This window comes from Danio aesculapii, chromosome 3, assembly GCF_903798145.1.
Source record: "Danio aesculapii chromosome 3, fDanAes4.1, whole genome shotgun sequence".
Lineage (NCBI taxonomy): Eukaryota > Metazoa > Chordata > Actinopteri > Cypriniformes > Danionidae > Danio > Danio aesculapii.
In genome coordinates, this window is record NC_079437.1 from 28,795,816 (window position 1) to 28,814,185 (window position 18,370).

The 18,370-nt window shown below is 37.2% G+C and overlaps 1 protein-coding gene across 1 annotated transcript in view; it reads left to right on the plus strand.

Moving 5' to 3' along the window:
* Positions 1 to 233: 233 nt before the first annotated feature.
* The window catches only part of cacng2a (calcium channel, voltage-dependent, gamma subunit 2a), a 135,939-nt gene continuing 117,802 nt past the window's right edge, over positions 234 to 18,370 (plus strand). Inside the window, exon 1 of the mRNA XM_056453562.1 lies at positions 234 to 1,892. Coding sequence (XP_056309537.1) covers positions 1,667 to 1,892 — 226 coding nt within the window. The 5' untranslated portion in view covers positions 234 to 1,666. The remainder of the gene's footprint in view (positions 1,893 to 18,370) is intronic.

Genomic DNA, 18,370 nt, shown 5'->3' on the forward strand with positions numbered 1-18,370 from the left:
CCAGCACTGTCAGTCAGAATGTAAGAAATCGATTCAAAATCTGCTATACTTAAGAAAATTAGTTTATATCCGTGTCGTTTCGCTCCGTCCAAATAAGAGTTTTAACTGCAACCCTTTGTTCTGTCGCCGCACATCCCTTCTCTGTTGTGTAATTCTCTCTCTTCCTCTCTCACTAGCCTCTCTCTCTCTCTCTCTCTCGCTCCTCTCATCCTGAGCCCCAGCACGCCTGCCTACATCCTCTCCCAAATCTTCACTAGCACACAGCAAAGGGGACAGAAGCAGAGCCGTATCCTCCTTTCCCAGCACGCCACGCTCCTCATTCTCAGGTGTTTTTGTCTTTTACATGGCGCAAGGACTCTGCAAGCGGGACGGTTCGGGGTGCGAGAAAGCCAACGCGGATTGGATAAGCGAGCATCAGTGACGGGTGTAGAAAACAGCAGTTCCGGCGCCTCCGCCTTCTCGGTCTCCTCTAGCCGGCTCTATGACGAGTAATGGTCGGCTCGTTCTGCTGGATGCTCCCTGCTCTAACCGGATCTTCGACGGCACCATATTCAACAGCAGATTGCCATTTTCGGAAGAAACCTTCAAAGAGCTAGGAGATACATATGGAAACTGGGGATCAGAATTTTAGGAAAAAGGATATATAGTAGTGCTTTATTTTATTACTCCATTTTGCTCATTTATGTTTGGTTCTCGATGAATTTTCTCATCCCACGTTGACTTGATTTGTCAAATTGATGCGAGAGCGGCAGCAGCAGATTCAGATTCGCCTGGACATTCTTTTCGTTGGTTTTGAACTGGACTATCCTGGCCATCCATCCATCTATCCTATCATTTTTCTTCAATAGAGCTTTTCCTGTTTTCTCTCTCTCTCTCTCTCTCTCTCTCTCTCTCTCTCTCTCTCTCTCTCTCTCTCTCTCTCTCTCTCTCTCTCTCTCTCTCTCTCTCTCTCTCTCTCTCTCTCTCTCTCTCTCTCTCTCTCTGCGTCTTTCCTTCTTTATTAGAATAGACTGGGGTTTGCTTAGCAATAATAAGAGAGGACAGCGTGTTTGTTAAGCAGCTACGTAGGTCAACAGTTGTTGTAACCACATCGAATTGTTTATAGATATATTCCGACCCGAAGCAAAGCCTTCCATTGCTCAGTCAACGCCAGTATCCTTCCTGAACCAGTATTTATCCTCAATTCCTAACACATCAAATCTACGCGCCTAAATTGTCATAATTAAAAGCGAGCATTGGCTTAATTGCTGTGGCGTTTGAATGACATGCCCAGGCCATTATTAAAGGCCTGTGTAATTAATTATTATCTTTGATTAGTGGCTTTGCGGCGTGAATGTTCGCGTAAGTTTAAGCTGTAGCAGTAGCTGCTGCATATCTTTACCTCGTTTAGAAAAAAAGACAAGGGCAAACGATTTAGAAGGGTAGAATTGCTCTTTGTTGGAACAGCGCGTAAAGCGTACCGTTCCTCCCCCCAAAACAGCCTGAAAGGCTCACCTATTTCTTCCTTAATCGTTCTCACCCAAACGCAACCATAAGGTTCCTACCGCATCCTCCCCCTTCCCCCTCCTTTCGCTCAAATATATCCCATTTTTTAAATTTGGTTTGGTCCCGTAAATTTTCAAATATTTATTTCCTATACATCAAGAGGAAAGGGGGTCCCCCTTTCATGGAATGCGGAAACATGGGTGTGTTTGACCGCGGAGTTCAGATGTTATTGACCACGGTGGGCGCGTTCGCTGCCTTCAGTCTCATGACCATCGCGGTGGGCACGGACTACTGGCTGTACTCGCGCGGCGTCTGTAAGATCAAGACCAACAACGAGAACGAGACCAGCAAGAAGAACGAAGAGGTGATGACCCACTCGGGACTGTGGAGGACATGTTGCTTGGAAGGTAAGACGACTGTCATGCCTTTTTATACCTATCTACCCCATGGCCGGGACCCCATTTGCATTACAGGGTCCATCTCGGCATGTGCACACGTGCTGCTGTGGGTTGTTGCGGAAACGCGTCTTTGGGCCTGGCGCTTTGATGAGCGATTCTGCATTCAGCACCACGGACAGCGACAACGCCGCACAGCACTAAAACTAAACGCGTACTGGTATTAAACAGGGCTCATATTGCTGGATGGTCCAAACACAGTGCTCCCTCTCACTTACGTTAGGATGTGTGGTAGCCGAATTTGTTTCTTGCACGTCTAATCATGCTAAAAATGGGTTAATATTGTAGGAACAGCTATTAGCTGGTTTGTTGCTGGTCTAATTAACTAATGACCAGCTTGTACCAGCAAATGACTAGTTTAGTCCAGCTAAAGGCCTTCTACCATGGCTGCCAGCTTAAGGGGATAATTAAGCCAAAAATAAAAATATGCCATCATACTGCTAACCCAATGTTATATCAAATCATCTGTGGACCACAAAAGAAGATATTTTAGAAAACATAATGTCCATAAAAGTGTGTCTATTTTATGGTCAAAAATATTTGCTTGTGTCCAATAGAAGAAAGTCACGCATGTTTGCAATGTCCACTCTTAGTGGTATAGTTAATCAAAACATACAATTTTGCTTTTGATTTACTCAGCCTCAGGCCGTCCAAGATGTTAGTGACTTCTTTCTACAGCCGAATATTAAAGAAGATTTTTAGCTGAAACCTTGTTCCTTGGGGACTCATAAAATGCCAGTCAATGGCTTCAGGCACTTTGAGGGTCAACATATACAGGCAAAACAAAATTAATACCAAGGGATCCAGATGGAAGTAAACTGAAGATCATTTACAGCTTTAAAAATATTTACAATTGTAAGGAATATTAGTTTCCAGTCACATAATGACGTATATCGAATATTGGGAATCAGGGAAATATCAGTCTATTGAGGTTGCCGCACAAATATAATCTTTTGATCATTTTGATAAAGACCTCTGCATCCATCATAAGCATGAGTTTCAATTTGATGAACAATACAGCACATGTCTTCTCTTTCTAACTTCACTCTCAGAGTGTCAGCAGCCATTGACATTTTACAAAACACTAAAGACCATGGTTTCATCTATAAATATATCCTTTAATGTTTTACTGAAGAAAAAGTGACATATATGCTACATCTATAGTTCAATAAAGAAGATTAAACACCCCGGGAACCATTTCAATCCACAATAGAATGCTTTAGAATCTCAAAGCTTATTAGAGGAACCAAAGAAAAGATTCTTCTCTTGCATTTCTGTAAAAACTCCATTTAAGATCCGTTAAAGTGTAAATATGAAAAGAGTTAAATTTTGGGGGTTATCTTTCCCTATATGATGAATTTACATGCATGGGAAGGCTATGGAAATAAAAGCATATAAATGTATGTGTACATACTGGGACATATAGATAAACGGCTACTCACATGAACCATGTTTTGAAGTCAGGTCAACATACACAGACTGTTGATTTCCTGTCATGCTTCAGTGGCTGCACTGACTGCTGACTTTGGCCTAGCAATGTCACCTTGTGAGGTCACAGAGCATAACAAATCTTCCTCAGTTGAGGCAGAAGACGGTCTCAGAGGTGCATGGCCATATGCTATCTTTACATGTCCTTCAATCTATCTGAAGCATCTATGGAGAAAATTTGTGTAGCATTACTGACCATTCTGAATGATAAAGACGTGATGAAATACATCACAGTCAAATGAGTTAAATTACAAGACATCCTGAGCGTGATCATTACCATAACAGCATGAGCTCTCATAGCCATATGTTGACTAAGACAAGACGAGTGACTTTGACCACATCTGTGAGTGTGTCCTTAACATCTGCTTTTTAAGTTTGTCTGTCAATTTCCCCTCAAGGATTGTCTGCCAAATGACCCGAACAACTTAAGGTTTACCAACTCTGTCTTTGAGTTACTTTTCGATGAAAGATTTTGGTCTGTTGATGATCAATCTTGGTGTTCTTGGTGTGTAGATGATCAACAAGTGCTTTATGAGAACAAACCAAATGGGAGCTGATCACCATTTACATGCAAAATATATTTTCTAATCGCTACCTTTGTAATGTGTGTGTGTGTGTGTGTGTAAGGAGTCATAAAATTTCTTGTATTAGTCTGTCATTTGTAATTTGAGCTCCCAGTTACACAGATATTGCAGACAGAGGTCACATACTTTGGAAAAAAGTGATAAATATTGCATTTGGCGTGATTCAAGTTCAACTAGTAGAACGATATGGTAGCAGTATGGTAGCAGAACTAAACTCTGGAGAGCATGCAATTGTTACCTATTTTGATGTCACAAAATTAAAAGAAATTAACTATATTTATCATGACAACTAACATAAATGGAATCATAATTACAGTGCTCAGCATTATTTAGTACACTCCATTTTGAAAATGAATATTTTGCTCCATTTCTCAGTGAATATAGGCAATGTATTTTGGTGCATTTAAACAAAACAGATATATTTATTAAGCAGATATATTTATTAAAATAATATTTTAGTCACCAAACATATTTAGAAATGGAATGATAAAACAATTAAATTCAAGCAAAATTTTCTCTCGATTTTCCCCTTTTTAAATTTGTATTTAATATTTTTCTATGACATATACATTTGGGTGTACTAGTTTTTGGACCGTTATCATAAGTTATTTTGTTTGATAAGCTCCAGATTTGGCTTCAGTACTGACTAATCTAATGTATATGCACCAATATAATATTGTAGAGCTTCCTATCAAAAACATGAATTTAAAAGATAGATTTTAAATATATGCTGAGCACTGTATAAATGTTTTGACATCATTGGGAAAGATTTTAATACAAACTTTTAAACACGGTTTATTTGTATTGTCAGTTTATTGGTTTTCATGTACACCAGGATATCAGGTTATTTCAATAAACAGATTTTTGTGAGTTGTTAGCGTATTGGTGTGCTTGTAAACATGCTCAATGTCTCCTAAAAGAAGTAAAAACTGCCTGTGTTACTTCTAGCACTAATATACAGTGCATACATTTTAAAAAAGAATAATGTCAGCTTATGATTTCCCACAGATGCTTACTTTGATCCTCTAACTCTGTAGTTCAGGGTATCCGAGGGGTCTTAAAAAGTCTTAAAATGTCAAAAGATAAATTTTAGGCCTAAACAAGTCAAACCTTCTGAAATATTGTGCTGTACGTCTTAAATCTTTTTTTAACACCCACAAAATCACCAACAATCCTATTCTCAATTAAACTTTTTATTTAAAAATAGCATTTAATTACTTTCCTTTAACATTTGCTTAAAGGTTCCCCATTTATTTACTACTAAGGATAATGACCTGACCTATAGTTTTATTATTAAACTATTATTATTGCATTATTAAGTTATAATTACTTCAGTTTATAATAATAATTTTTTGAAAGCTCAAGTGAAAGTCTTTTCCAACTGTGATTTTTGAAAAAAGAAAAATCCTTAGCATTTAGTCCTGTATAAGTCTAAAATGTCATTTATAATGGTCTTAAAAAGTCTTAAAATGTCTTAAATCTAAAAAAAATAATTTTAGGCCTTAAAAAGTCTTAAATCTACTGAAATATTGTGTTGCATGCTTAAATATATTTTTAACAGGTCTTAATTTTCATTTGTTCATGTATAGATACCCAATCTGGCCATTAACACTCATACAATCACCAACAATCCCAATCTCAATTAAACTTTATATTTAAAAATAGCATTTAATTACTTATTTTACAGTAACATTTGCTTAAAAGTTCTCCATTTATTTACTACTGAGGATACTGACCTGACCTATATTTTCTATTATTAACTTAAGTTAAAATAATAACTTTTTGATAGGTCAAGTGAAAATATTTTCCAACTGGGATATTCGAAGAAATAATTTCATTCATAATAGTCTTAAAAATGTCTTAAAAAGTCTTAAGTTTAACTTTGTTAAACCTGCAGAAACCTTGGTAGTTTTATTCGAGACCTGAAAGAGATTGTTTTGTGTTGTTGACATGTTAAGAACACATCAAATCCAAAAAGCGAAATCCAATTCACTTTGTATTGAATTTTAAAGGTTGATAGGCTTAAATCAACACAATTCTTTCAGTTCATATTAATGTGTTTGCAAATGATAAGAAACATAATCAGATATGATAACTGCCATTTGGTTTCTGATATAAGCCATAAGCAACATACTGAGCCATCTGACCAATCAGAGCAGAGAAAGGAGTTTGAGAGAATGAATCCTTTAACAAACCATTCCAGACACTGTGACAAAAGACACATAGCTCCAGTATAAACTATGCTTAAATGGAAATATTTTTGACCTTTGATGAATACAAACCTATTACATAGGAGACCTCAGAAACAAAATTGGCAACCATTAAATAGCACAATAGGGGCACTTAAATTAAAAAAGGATTGCGCTGCTTAAACGCAAACGATCTGAATTTCTTCCATTCTTAGTTGAGGCTCACGCAGATCTCACATTCAGACTATGACAAAAGCAATTAGCTGCAACAGTAAATAACACTTATCCCTCAACCTACACAGTTGTATCCATCAGCCAGGTGCCGCCTCTCAGAGCTCGTCTTCATAGACCGTGTGTAGGAAGACCAGGATGTAAATCTCAGTGGTCAGTGCAGAAGATGATTTGCTGGGGAGGGATAGATTTACAGCATGCAGGTGGGCAAGTGTGTTAGTGTAATTTGTCCCTGGGGTGCTCCAAACTGATGAGAGAGGGGAAACACCCTCAACTGGACTGTCCTCAGCAATATTTGCAGAGCCTCAGATATTTAGCATCTACCCTTGCATCCGCCCACGTATAAAGTACACTATAGAGCAATCCAGAAAATCACACCTACATAAAGACTTGCATATCTTATACGGCTTGGCTCAAAGATAACATGTTTATTAGATTATTGGCTTGTCAGTATTTGGAAAACATTAGCATTTTAAGGGTATTATTGCTTTGCTTATGCTAGTGTTTCCCAACCCTGTTCCTGGAGGCACACCAACAGAACATATTTTGAATGTCTCCCTTATCTGATCCATTCATTTCAGGTTTTGGACTCTCTTCTTATGTTCTGATGAGCTGATTCGGGTGTGTTTGATTAGGGAGAGGTTGAAAATGTGTACTGTTGGTGTGCCTTCAGGAACAGGGTTGAGATACATTGCATTCCTGTATATTAATCAGCAAGGATGATTGTTTCAATTCCTTTCTATCACTCCAAATGGACAAGCAACTCTGAGTGATGGAATTTGAATTTTGGTTTTGCCTTTGTGTGCTTTTTTGTTTGTTTGTTTTGTTGTTGTATACTCTGAAATTACCAGTAACCCGTTGACTTACATTATATCAGTGTTTCCCAATCCTGTTCCTGGAGCCACATATTTTGGATGTTTCCCTTATCTGACCCTTTCATTTCAGCTGTTGAAGTCTCTTCTTATATTTTGATTCAGCCTTCAGGAACAGGGTTGGGAAACACTGCATTATATGAATGAGCAAGGAGGATGGTTTCAATTCCTTCCATCATCCCAACATGAAAATGTGTACTGTTGGTGTGCCTGGGTTGGGAAACACTGGCTTATGCTAGCAATGAAAATTATATGTTTGGTAAAAAAAATGTAAAATATATTTTTAAAAGATGTGTCATATACTATAATTCTATTGTAATATATACATATATATTATAGGTGGGCATAGATTAATTTTAATCTTGATTAATCTTGAAATGAATCTACAATAATCTAGATTAATATGGCTCATTTGAATTCTGCCGAAGTCATTCAGAATATGTGTGCTACCAAAATATTACGTCTTTGAAACTGGGTTTCTCAAGCCAGGTGGCACATTAGACCAGGGGCTCACCTCCTGTTTCCAAAATGCATCACAAACTGCTTGAGAAACTGTTCTACTATGATAATTGGTGATGAAAATAAATTATGTTCAATAAGATATACATGAATGTTGAACTGTAGGCCTACATAAGCTCCAAACAACGATTTTTTCAAACAACTTTTCTTTTTCTGCATTGTTTTTTAAAAATAGGATGGATTTCAGAAAGTGGGCGCTGGTCAATCAGTGCTTTTGAAAACACTATTGGTTGGGTTTAGGGAAGGAGGAAGGGTCAGTCGATCGGTCAGTCAGTCAGTCAACAGTGACCTCTGGTGGATTTACGTGAGAAGAGCAGGTGCAAAAGGTACTCGCGAAAGAAATTTGAGATCTCAAAAAGCATACACAGCGGCCTCTGGTGGATTTGCCAAAACAAAAACTGCAAAAATGTAGCTCCTGGTACGTATTTGGCGCTCTTCAGAAACATATATAGTGATATGTTTTCAGAATGAGCCTGGGTTGGAAATATTACTTTGTATTATCAGTGTTGAAATCATTTTGATTTGTGTGAGCCATTTTTCACAATTCTTTGACGAAAAGAAAATTTTAAAAGGAAAAATGTAATGTTTTATTAGTTTTCTGCATTCTTGCTCAACAGAAGTGTTTATTTTTTTATTTTAAAAAATCGAACTGAATCCAGATTTCCAAATAGTATCGTAAATCTATTTGACCTGTATCAATAACATTTTTTTAAATGCCAGAGTCAGTTATAGTTGTGTCATTGTGCTTTAAGCAAAGCTGCAAAAATCATTTATTGGCCGAGATCTACTTAAGTCAAGCTTTCGTTTTTGAAACCTTGGAGCTATTTTTGTAACTGGGTCATGTATCCATTCACTCTTTATTCTTATATATTTCTGAGTGCTTTTCATTTGCATTTGTTTATAGTGTCAGCAGATCTGTTTTGCTCCTAATGAAATTACAATGGTATCAGAAAAGTGCTTGAGCATTTAAGACACTCTTCACAATGTACAGACGTCATTGAATATAAAAAAAAAACAAGATTCACTTAGTATAAATGAACAGCAAACACATACTTTAAGAACATTACTGTTGTCATAAATTAGAAAATATTATTTATGAGAAATAAGAAAAAAGAAAATTCAGTTGTCAAATTACACCTGTCATTGCTCTTATGTGAGCTGTAGTTACCTGTGTGAAAAACACAGTGGAAAAGATATATGAAAATGAAATGTTCACTTTGACTTTACTTTCTTTATTGTCCACAAGTGGAAATGTATCTTTTGCTTCACCACACAACTATATCAGGGTTTACATCACACATATCACAAAAAACAAGCCACACAAATGCATTCAATATCATCACATAAATCACATTAAAAACTCAATTAAGCCTATTAATACCTAAAGCCCAGGATTTACAATTCTAACGGAAGTAGGAACATTTAAAAAACATTTAATACACATTAGCTAAAATGTGTTTTTGATGGCAAATGCTGAAATGTTATATTAAAAATAAAAAGATATTGTTTTCCATATTGTCGTTTATTTCTGCTTTTAAATTGCATTATGGGAGCTTGATCCTTCCTCAAGCAACTTCTGGTGTTAAAAGGTTTGAAAAAGTGACCTTTATTGACATTTATAATAGTTTGATGTGATATATTGTCTAGATTTGCTACAAAAACCTGGTAATTACTGCCAGCACTTATTCTGTTATACAGACGGTAATCCTCTCTATATTATTTCCTATACAATTTGTTGTTCAAACAACTAAAATGTCAATTAGTGAAGTCACTTTTTGTAAAACTTTAATTTTCAACACCACAAAATACAGAAACTATTAATTAAAAGATATTTCATACAGTGTAGAAATCATCATCTATAATAAAAATCAGCTGATTAAAAATAATTACAGAAATAATGCGCGCACCCACATGACTGTAGTCACCATGCGCAAGTTAAAGCAAAAGTCATGTTTAACTATTGGCCCTTATCAATATTTTTTAGCCAGTCGGCTTTCTTATTCTTACAATCACTCTTATTGGTTAGCGATTGTTTCGCGCACAGTGAGCAGCAAAAATAAATAATGGCACAGTGGCCTGCCTAAATAATATCTATATGTTCAAAATGGTAAAGAGGCAGCCGAGCATATTTTCATTTTTTAAAACCAGGAGTAAATCTGACAATAAGCTTGATCAAAAGAGATCTTGAGAAGTTGAAACCGTGCAAATGGATCAGGATAGCAGGAGATAGAAGCAAAGTGATCTCAAGTCAGCCAGAAAACATGACAGAAGACCTAACTGTGGGATCTTCTTGAAGATTAGACTGAGTGAGTCATTTAATTTTTTTTTTCACTTAGCACATAATAGTGAAGTAAACTGAATAGTGATTGTTCGTACGATATATGTTTGCAGGGACATGTTTTTATTATCCATGACTGGCCTATAATTTTATATTGCACAAAGTAATTAAAGCGATGTATTGCTCTTTTCTGCACTATAACCATTAAATATAAACATCATGTTCCGGGAAAACCAAACGGTGGACGTCGGTCATGGTAACTTTTATTTCCTGGTTTTGATCCGGGAATTATTAATTTACAAATTAAGCACTGTGGTGAGCACGCTGGCATCGTTGTCCTGTGGCTGCTGTCGAATCATCCAAGTGTATGCTGCACACTGGTGGTAGTGTGGAGAGACCCCCCTCATGAATGTGAAGAGCTTTGTGAGCATGGCCATACACAATAAATGTGCTAAATAAATACGCCATTTGTTTTGACATCATCATTATATAATGAAATTCATAAGCTTTTAAACAATACTCGAATGTCCAAATACTTTTAATGGCCGCCCCATATTCTCACCATAACTTTGTTTCATTTCCCTAATATTCAATCTCAAAGCCAGAAGCGTCTAACCAGATAATTAAAGTGAATGTCTGTTTTTAAAAACAATTCTTTAGGAGTCAAAAGCCAAGCACAATGCACTGTCTGTTATCTCCCCCTCTCAGTGAAAGATGGCAGCTTGTTAAGGTCTTACTCTGGACGCCCGCAGCGCCATTACAGCACCACTGCAAATTAGAAAGTGTCCTGAGTGGAAGCAAATGTGAATCAGCGTGACACCACAACTCTGCAAACACACGCATGCACACTTGAGCAAACACCTCCATGATGCAACACAAGCCTGAATTGGGGCGGGCCACCATTACCGTAGAGACTCAAGTGTACTTCAGCAGAACTACAGGTAATCTGTGCTATTAATCTTCATTACGCTAACAATGGATGTGAGAGTACAGCGCAGGAACAGCACAGCAAAGTACAGTGACAAAGGAGCCGCAGTTATATTCCTCGCGCAGCCAACACTTATCATTCCCAATCTCTGTGACAGCAACTTTCTTAAGAAGACAGATCCTTCCACTGAACGCTTTGAGAATATTTTTCGGCGCCGCAGGGGAGGCTTCTTTAATGAATGGACTTCCTGCACATGTTTTTTTTTCCTATTCATATGTGGCCGGAGTGTGTGTGTTTGTGGAGATAGCCTGCGCCGTCTCAGCAGGAGGGGTGAAAAATACTCGTTTTTCTCACCTCTCGCTGGTTCCTGCTCACAAATCTGCTCTTTGTAAGCAAGTGCGTGTGAGGTCTCGTACCCGGCGATCATCCAGGTCGACTGAACCGGTGTGAATTACGTCTTGGAAAGGCTGTGTAACAGAAATTCCAAGTCATGTGTGAGACATTTTGCTTTAAATTGCTGTGCTTTTGATTTTAAATGTATGCGTGATATAGACGGACAAGCCGTGTGGGCCTGGCACTGATGTAGAGAGGGATTACTCTCATAAACTGATCTGATAAGGATTACCAGCCTGGCATGTATCTGTTCAGCTAATGACCCAGGTCCAGAGTGGCATTACGCTGTATTACAGCATTACTGCATGCTTTATTTTGCTCACATAGGCGACATACTTCACAATAATCCTCTCAGTTCAGCTGTACACTTATAAAAAAGAAATAACTTTTTTTTTGGCATGCCCACTGTGGCTTTTCTCTCTCTCTCCTCTTTCTCTGTCTGTGTGTGTAAGACTTCAATTCTTTGATCCACTTATCTTATAAACAAGTGATGTGATGAACAGTAGGGAAAAACACACTGGATGCCAGTGTATAGACTGCCAAACAGTCTGTCAGGTTAACATTTAAGAATTGTTTTTCTTATTGTTTTGAGATTTTAAGTTGTACAGCGCTGACATTTAAAGTGTAATTCATCAACAAAATGTAAAATTTACTAATCATTTACTCGATCTCATGTGATACAAATCCTTGATGAGATGCTTTTTCTGTTGTTGAAAACGAGATATTTAAGAATGTTGAAAACCAGCAACCGTTTACATCCATAATCTGGGAAAAAATACTTGGCTAATGGTTTCCAACATTCTTTAAAATATCTTCTTTTATTGTTAATCAAAATAAAGAAACTCAAATGGGTTTAAAACATTAGAAGGTGAAAAAATTTTTACACTGTAAAAAATGCTGGGTTTTGAACATTCGATTTGTGTTGGGACAACGTGAAAAATTTATTTGACTTATCAGTTTTTATAAATTTAAATGGCTTGAACCAACAATTATGTTGTCCCAAAAATTTCTCAAGAATTGTGTTGTTTCAGTTCATTTTAAATAAAGGTTTTTGGACATTAAAAATTAGGTTTGAAACTACACGCATTATTATCTCACACAATCTCACGCCAATTCGTAACTTTTTGTTTTAGTGGCTAATTCATATCAATTCGTACGATCTAATTCGTACAATACTATTGTACGATTGTACAATAGTACTATTGTAATACTATTAGTACGTTTTGCTCATCACCCAATGACGGTTGGGTTGAGGGGTGGGGTTGGATGCCACGCCTCCTTTTTAAAATTGTACATTTTTGTAAGAATTAGCCACTAAACTGACAAAAACGTAAAATACTTACATTTTCTCGAGAGATCAGGCTTTTATTATCATAGTGTATATTATTAAAAACACAAATTTGGTTATGTAATGTGCATATATGTTTAATAATTTATTCGGTAAATAGGGTGTCATATGGCTGATGGTACGGTGGCTGAGAGAGCTCAATGTGCTGTAATTTAAGAAAACACAAAAAATCTCAGCAAATTGAGAAAAAAAATCTGTGTTCTGATGTTTTTGCAAGTGTTGTGAGAAAAAGCATCATGTTTTCATAAATTGTTTGCGCATTTTTTAAAAATGTGTTTGCGTTGTGAGGATTTGCAGCATGTGTGCTGTCAAACAGATGAAGATCTTTTCTCAATTCGCTGGTGTTTTTGTAATTGCACGTGTTTTCTTAAATTACAGCACGATAAGCTCTCTCAGTCACCATATGATGGACCACAAACAGCATCTGGCCAGAGGTATTATTTGAGCAATATTATAAAATATTAACTAAATAAAACATCTTTCTGAACAGTAAAGTGTAATTATTAAAGAATTTCATCTGAGACAGTCTACATGGGATGAAAAAATAGTAAAGGAGCTTAGAGTGTGCGGTATATCTGCAATAATAATGCCTGCTATAATATAGTAATTGCAGTTTTACCAAAGTGCAGATGTGCATGATACATATCTTGAGAGTTCACAAGCATTCACTGTGGGGAAAGCCTATTAAAATGCAGCAAGAATGAGATTATTCAAGGTATGAAGGGAGGAAAAGCCTTGTATGAGTTGTTTTTATATTAAGATTTAAATATAGATAAGCATCACACGAGCAAGAGTCATTTTAAATGGAAAAAACAGTTATACAACAGTAAGAAATAATAACCTCTATTAGGAGACACAATGTCGCTTTTTGCTCTATTTCAATTTTTAAATTGTTTCAAACAAAACCAGAGCAGAACCTTTGTGTGTCTTTAAGCAACACTGTGGTCTTTCCTGAATCTTAATCATCTGAACAAATCATTCGAGTCAATAATTAAATGATTCATTTGTAAAGCCAGTCACTTGCTTTACGTTTAAATGAATCCACTGTGTTGAATGAATCATTGAAACTAATGGAGTCAGTGAATCATGTATTACAACAGATTCTTGCCACCACCAACTAGTGGTTTTAGGGTCATATTTATTATTAGTATTATTTTTTTAAATAAATCTATATTTGAAGAGTTCAGATGCAAAAACCTCTAAGTGCCATCTGAAATTTGCATAGAAAATGAGCATTATTCTCAGTCTCCTTTGCTTATGTTGAGTTATTTCACTTTGAAGTGAAATTATTTAACCTACACACAGGAGCCTGATATAAATGCTAATTTTAGATTTCAGATGGCATTTAGAGGTTTTAAATGTGAACTCTTCATTTTGTCAATATCATTCACCCTTAAAATGACCAGTTATGTTTTTTGAAGAAAACAATTCCAGTCTTCTTGTAAAATACAATACTGCTATCAATGATCCTTATGTGATTTGTGAGCAAATTAAAAATTAACAGAAGTCTGTACTGTTTCAGCTTACACAAGTAGACTTTTTCTTAACATGTGCATGTACTTAGCCAAAATACAAAGCTAGACTACAAGACTATATGGCAGGCTGCAAAGTTGAATAGTGACTGACCTAGCAGGCATAATACAGCACTTTTTGAATCTGTGTGAGCGTGGATTGTTTTGACAGCTCTTTGTATGCCATCATTTTGGAAAATGCTGTATTTTTCATTTTTAGTACACTGCTGTGCAAAGAATTGCCTTGATTTTCTGGGTTTCTAAGCCACGATTGAAATATTTTACAGAAAAAAGTGTTAAGTTACAATAATGAATTTTTGATAAAAGAAATAAAGGCAAATGCCTTGTTGATGCCAGAGGTCAGAGGAGAATGGCCAGTCTGGTTTGAGCTGATTGAAAGGCAACAATAACTCAAATAACCACTCGTTACAACTGAGGTATGCAGAAGAGCATCTCTGAACGCACAACATGTCCAACCTTGAGGCAGATGGGCTACAGCAGCAGAAGCGCCACTCCTGTCAGCTAAGAACAGGAAACAGAGGTTACCATTCGCACAGGCTCACCAAAATTCGACAAAAGAAGATTGCAATCTTCTATTATCCAATCTTAGTGAGCCTGTGTGAATAAATAAATATTGCCTGGTCTGATAAATCTCGATTTCTGCTGCGACATTCGGATGGTAGGGTCAGAATTTGGCATCAACAACATGAAAGAATGGATCCATCCTCCCTTGTATCAACGGTTCAGGCTTGTGGTGGTGGTTTAATGGTGTGGGGGATATTTTCTTGGCACACTTTGGGCCCATTAGTACCAATGGAGTATTATGTCAACGCCACAGCCTACCTGAGTATTGTGGCTGACCATGTCCATCCCTTTATGACCACAGTGTATCCATCTTCTGATGGCTACCTCCAGCAGGATAACGTGCCATGTCATAAAGCGTGAATCATCTCAGACTGGTTTCTTCAACATGACAATGAGTTCACTGAACTCAAATGACCTCCACAGTCACCAGAGCTCAATCCAATAGAGCACCTTTGAGATGTGGTGGAATGGCAGACTCACATCATAGATGTGCAGCTGAGTTATCTTCAGCAACTGCATGAAGCTTTCATGTCAATATGGACCAAAATCTTTGAGGAATATTTCCAGTACCTTGTTGAATCTATGCCATGAAGGATTACGGCAGTTTTGAAGGCAAAAGCTGGTCCAACCTGGTACTGGTAAGGTGTACCTGATAAAGTGGCCGGTGAGTGCATGATTTTTAACAAAAAGGCGTTATGAAAGTGTTCATATGACACATTAATTATATTTTATGTTGATAGAAAAAAGTGTACAGAACAAAGAAACTTATATGGGTTTTAAAAGACATGAGGCTAAGTAAATAATAATTTTTTAGGTGCACTGTCCATTTAAATAATGACAGAAGCCATTTGTTTTGAAGAATAATGATCTTATTTAGAGCTAATGTACTGGCAAGACAGGACTCATTTGAACTTCTCAAATGCAGGGCACGCAGTCCAAACCACGAATCTCTCTCTCCCTCTTTTTTTTTTTTTTTGCCACATCCAGACAACCTCTGCCAGAATCAGAGGACAAAACTCTCCAGTGCCGCTCAGACAGGAGGGAACATAATGAGGGTCTCAGGGGCATTATTAATATTGGATTGGGAGACGGCCCGAGTGGAATACCACTTGAATCATCCTCATTCGGATTCAGCTCTGAAAGCAGGTTGAATGTGACTGCAGTGATCAGAGTGCAACAGAACAATCTGTTCCATATCTCATTTCTCGCCTTCTCTCTCCCTCCATCGCTTGCTTTCCTCTCTTTCTCCTACCTGAATGTTGGCAGGTGTGCATGTAGGAGTTCTCAGGCTATTCTGGAGCTTGTCTCCCCACTCAGTTGACCCTTTACTTAGGATACACATCTGCACTTAGGAGCTGTTCTGCATTCATTTTGCGTCAATTCTCTCATTGCAAACAGTAACAGATGGTGAAATGATCAGGGAGTCTTGCTAATAAACTGTATATGGTGTGGTGAAATTAGAAAGGCTCAAAACTGTAACTGTAATGGGGAAGAGTGCCGTTTAGACTTCCTTCAGTCAGGTCAAAGCAAATTATTGGGGGAATTAGGGGGACACGGTTTTGTTTTGGTCCTGATTTGCAGTGTGTTATTATGCACTCTGACCCATGAAACTGATCAATAAAGGGCATTTCCTGAATCTGTGTGTTTATGTGTGTGGGGCAGACTCATGGATCAGTGTATCTTAACTGATTATAGATAAATGGATGTAGGAGATAAACGGATGTACGTTAAGCTAAAAGAAGATGATCAGCGGTATATAATGGTCAAAATGGATTGAGATTAAAAGCGCTTTGAGGTTTGTCTACATATTAAAAACTATAATAAGTAGATAAATCTTTTGTGAGAGACTAAAGTAGAATGTGGAAGTTTGATGTGGCTGTTTTCTATACATTTAAAGTCAGTGGTGATAAGATTAAACAAACTAAGAATATCATAGACTTGTGGATAGGCTATACTATACTATACTATATTACACTATACTATACTATACTATACTATACTATACTATACTATACTATACTATACTATACTATACTATATTACACTATACTATACTATACTACCCTTTACTACCCTATACTATAATAAATGCTATAAAATGCTGGGTTGCAGCATTGGCAGGTTTAAGCATGGGCAGTAGGGGCGATCACCCAGCGTGGCATCTTGCTGGGGGCGGCACAAGGAGACACACACACACACAAAAATAAACATGCTTTATGCAAGTGTATGAATTTAGAGTGGTAATCCCAGAATAAAGACACTAGGGGCTATTCACATTTGGCGACTTTTGCATGCACAAATGTGTTGTTCTCGATATGCAACTGAAACAATGTTGGTGAAAGCAAACTGACACGTGCACATCTCATAGGCGCTGCTCCTGCTTCCCGCTTAAATTCTGTATCTCCATACACACCTGCCTGGAAGTTTAAAGTATACCAGACATCTTATAAATATGGGGGAGATTAAAATGTCTCCACTGCTTACCATTGAAAAATCTGTAATGCTATCTAAAGACTGATTTATACTTCTGTGTCAAGTGCATGCGTATGCTCCGGAGCAGCCTTTATGCAGTCGCATAGCCCTCACTGTGATGCTGACGCGCACCACTCAAAAAATGTAACTACACTTCGCAATGAAGCATAGCACAAGCTCTGTGATTGGTCAGCTTTGTAGCGATGACGAGTGTGGGCGGAACCGCGGGTGTTTAGAAGTGTCGAGTCCTGTGAAGAAGCTCCAGGTGGAATGTTTTGCTTTGCGTTTACCTTATGATTAAAATTGTTGCACCTCCACCAGTCCTGCCTCTGAATGAGCAAGTTGGAGCTACTTGTGCATTAAGGTAACATTCAGAAAAAACAAAACACGCCGTGGGTCACGATGATCACTCGACGCAAAAGTACTGTATAAACCAGCCTTTAGTCACGTGAAGCACATCTTAGCCAATCACATATCAGCATTTAATCTACTTTCCTGTATACTGTCATAGAAGCAGTGTTAGCATTAGCTGTTATGCTTTTTAGGCTAATGATTTCAGGTTTTCCTTCAATAGGCTTTGAGTATACCTAGTTAGACATTGATTAACATGTTCAGGTGTGTTTGACTAGGGTTGGAGTTAAACTCTGCAGGACACCGGCCCTCCAGGACTGAATGTGTTCAACCTTGATCTACATGTTTCCTGAAATAGAGAAACTGTTTCTAACATTGTACCCAGTATACTGAAGAACTTCTGGTGAAAAATAACAAAACATTTCACTTAGGAACTTATCATCAGCTTCGGGTATCAATATTGTTTAGCTTGTTTATGTTTTTTGACTATCAAAGTAAAGGTAACCATTGACTTGCATTATTTGAATTATCAAGAACCACAGTTGAGCTAAAATTCTTCTCGAATGCTCTGGAAAAAAAACACTTTTCTAATAAAAATGTGTATAAATTAACAGATTTTCAATTTGGGATGAACTACCCCTTTAAGATATTCCTTCTACCGCACATATGACGATTTTGGTT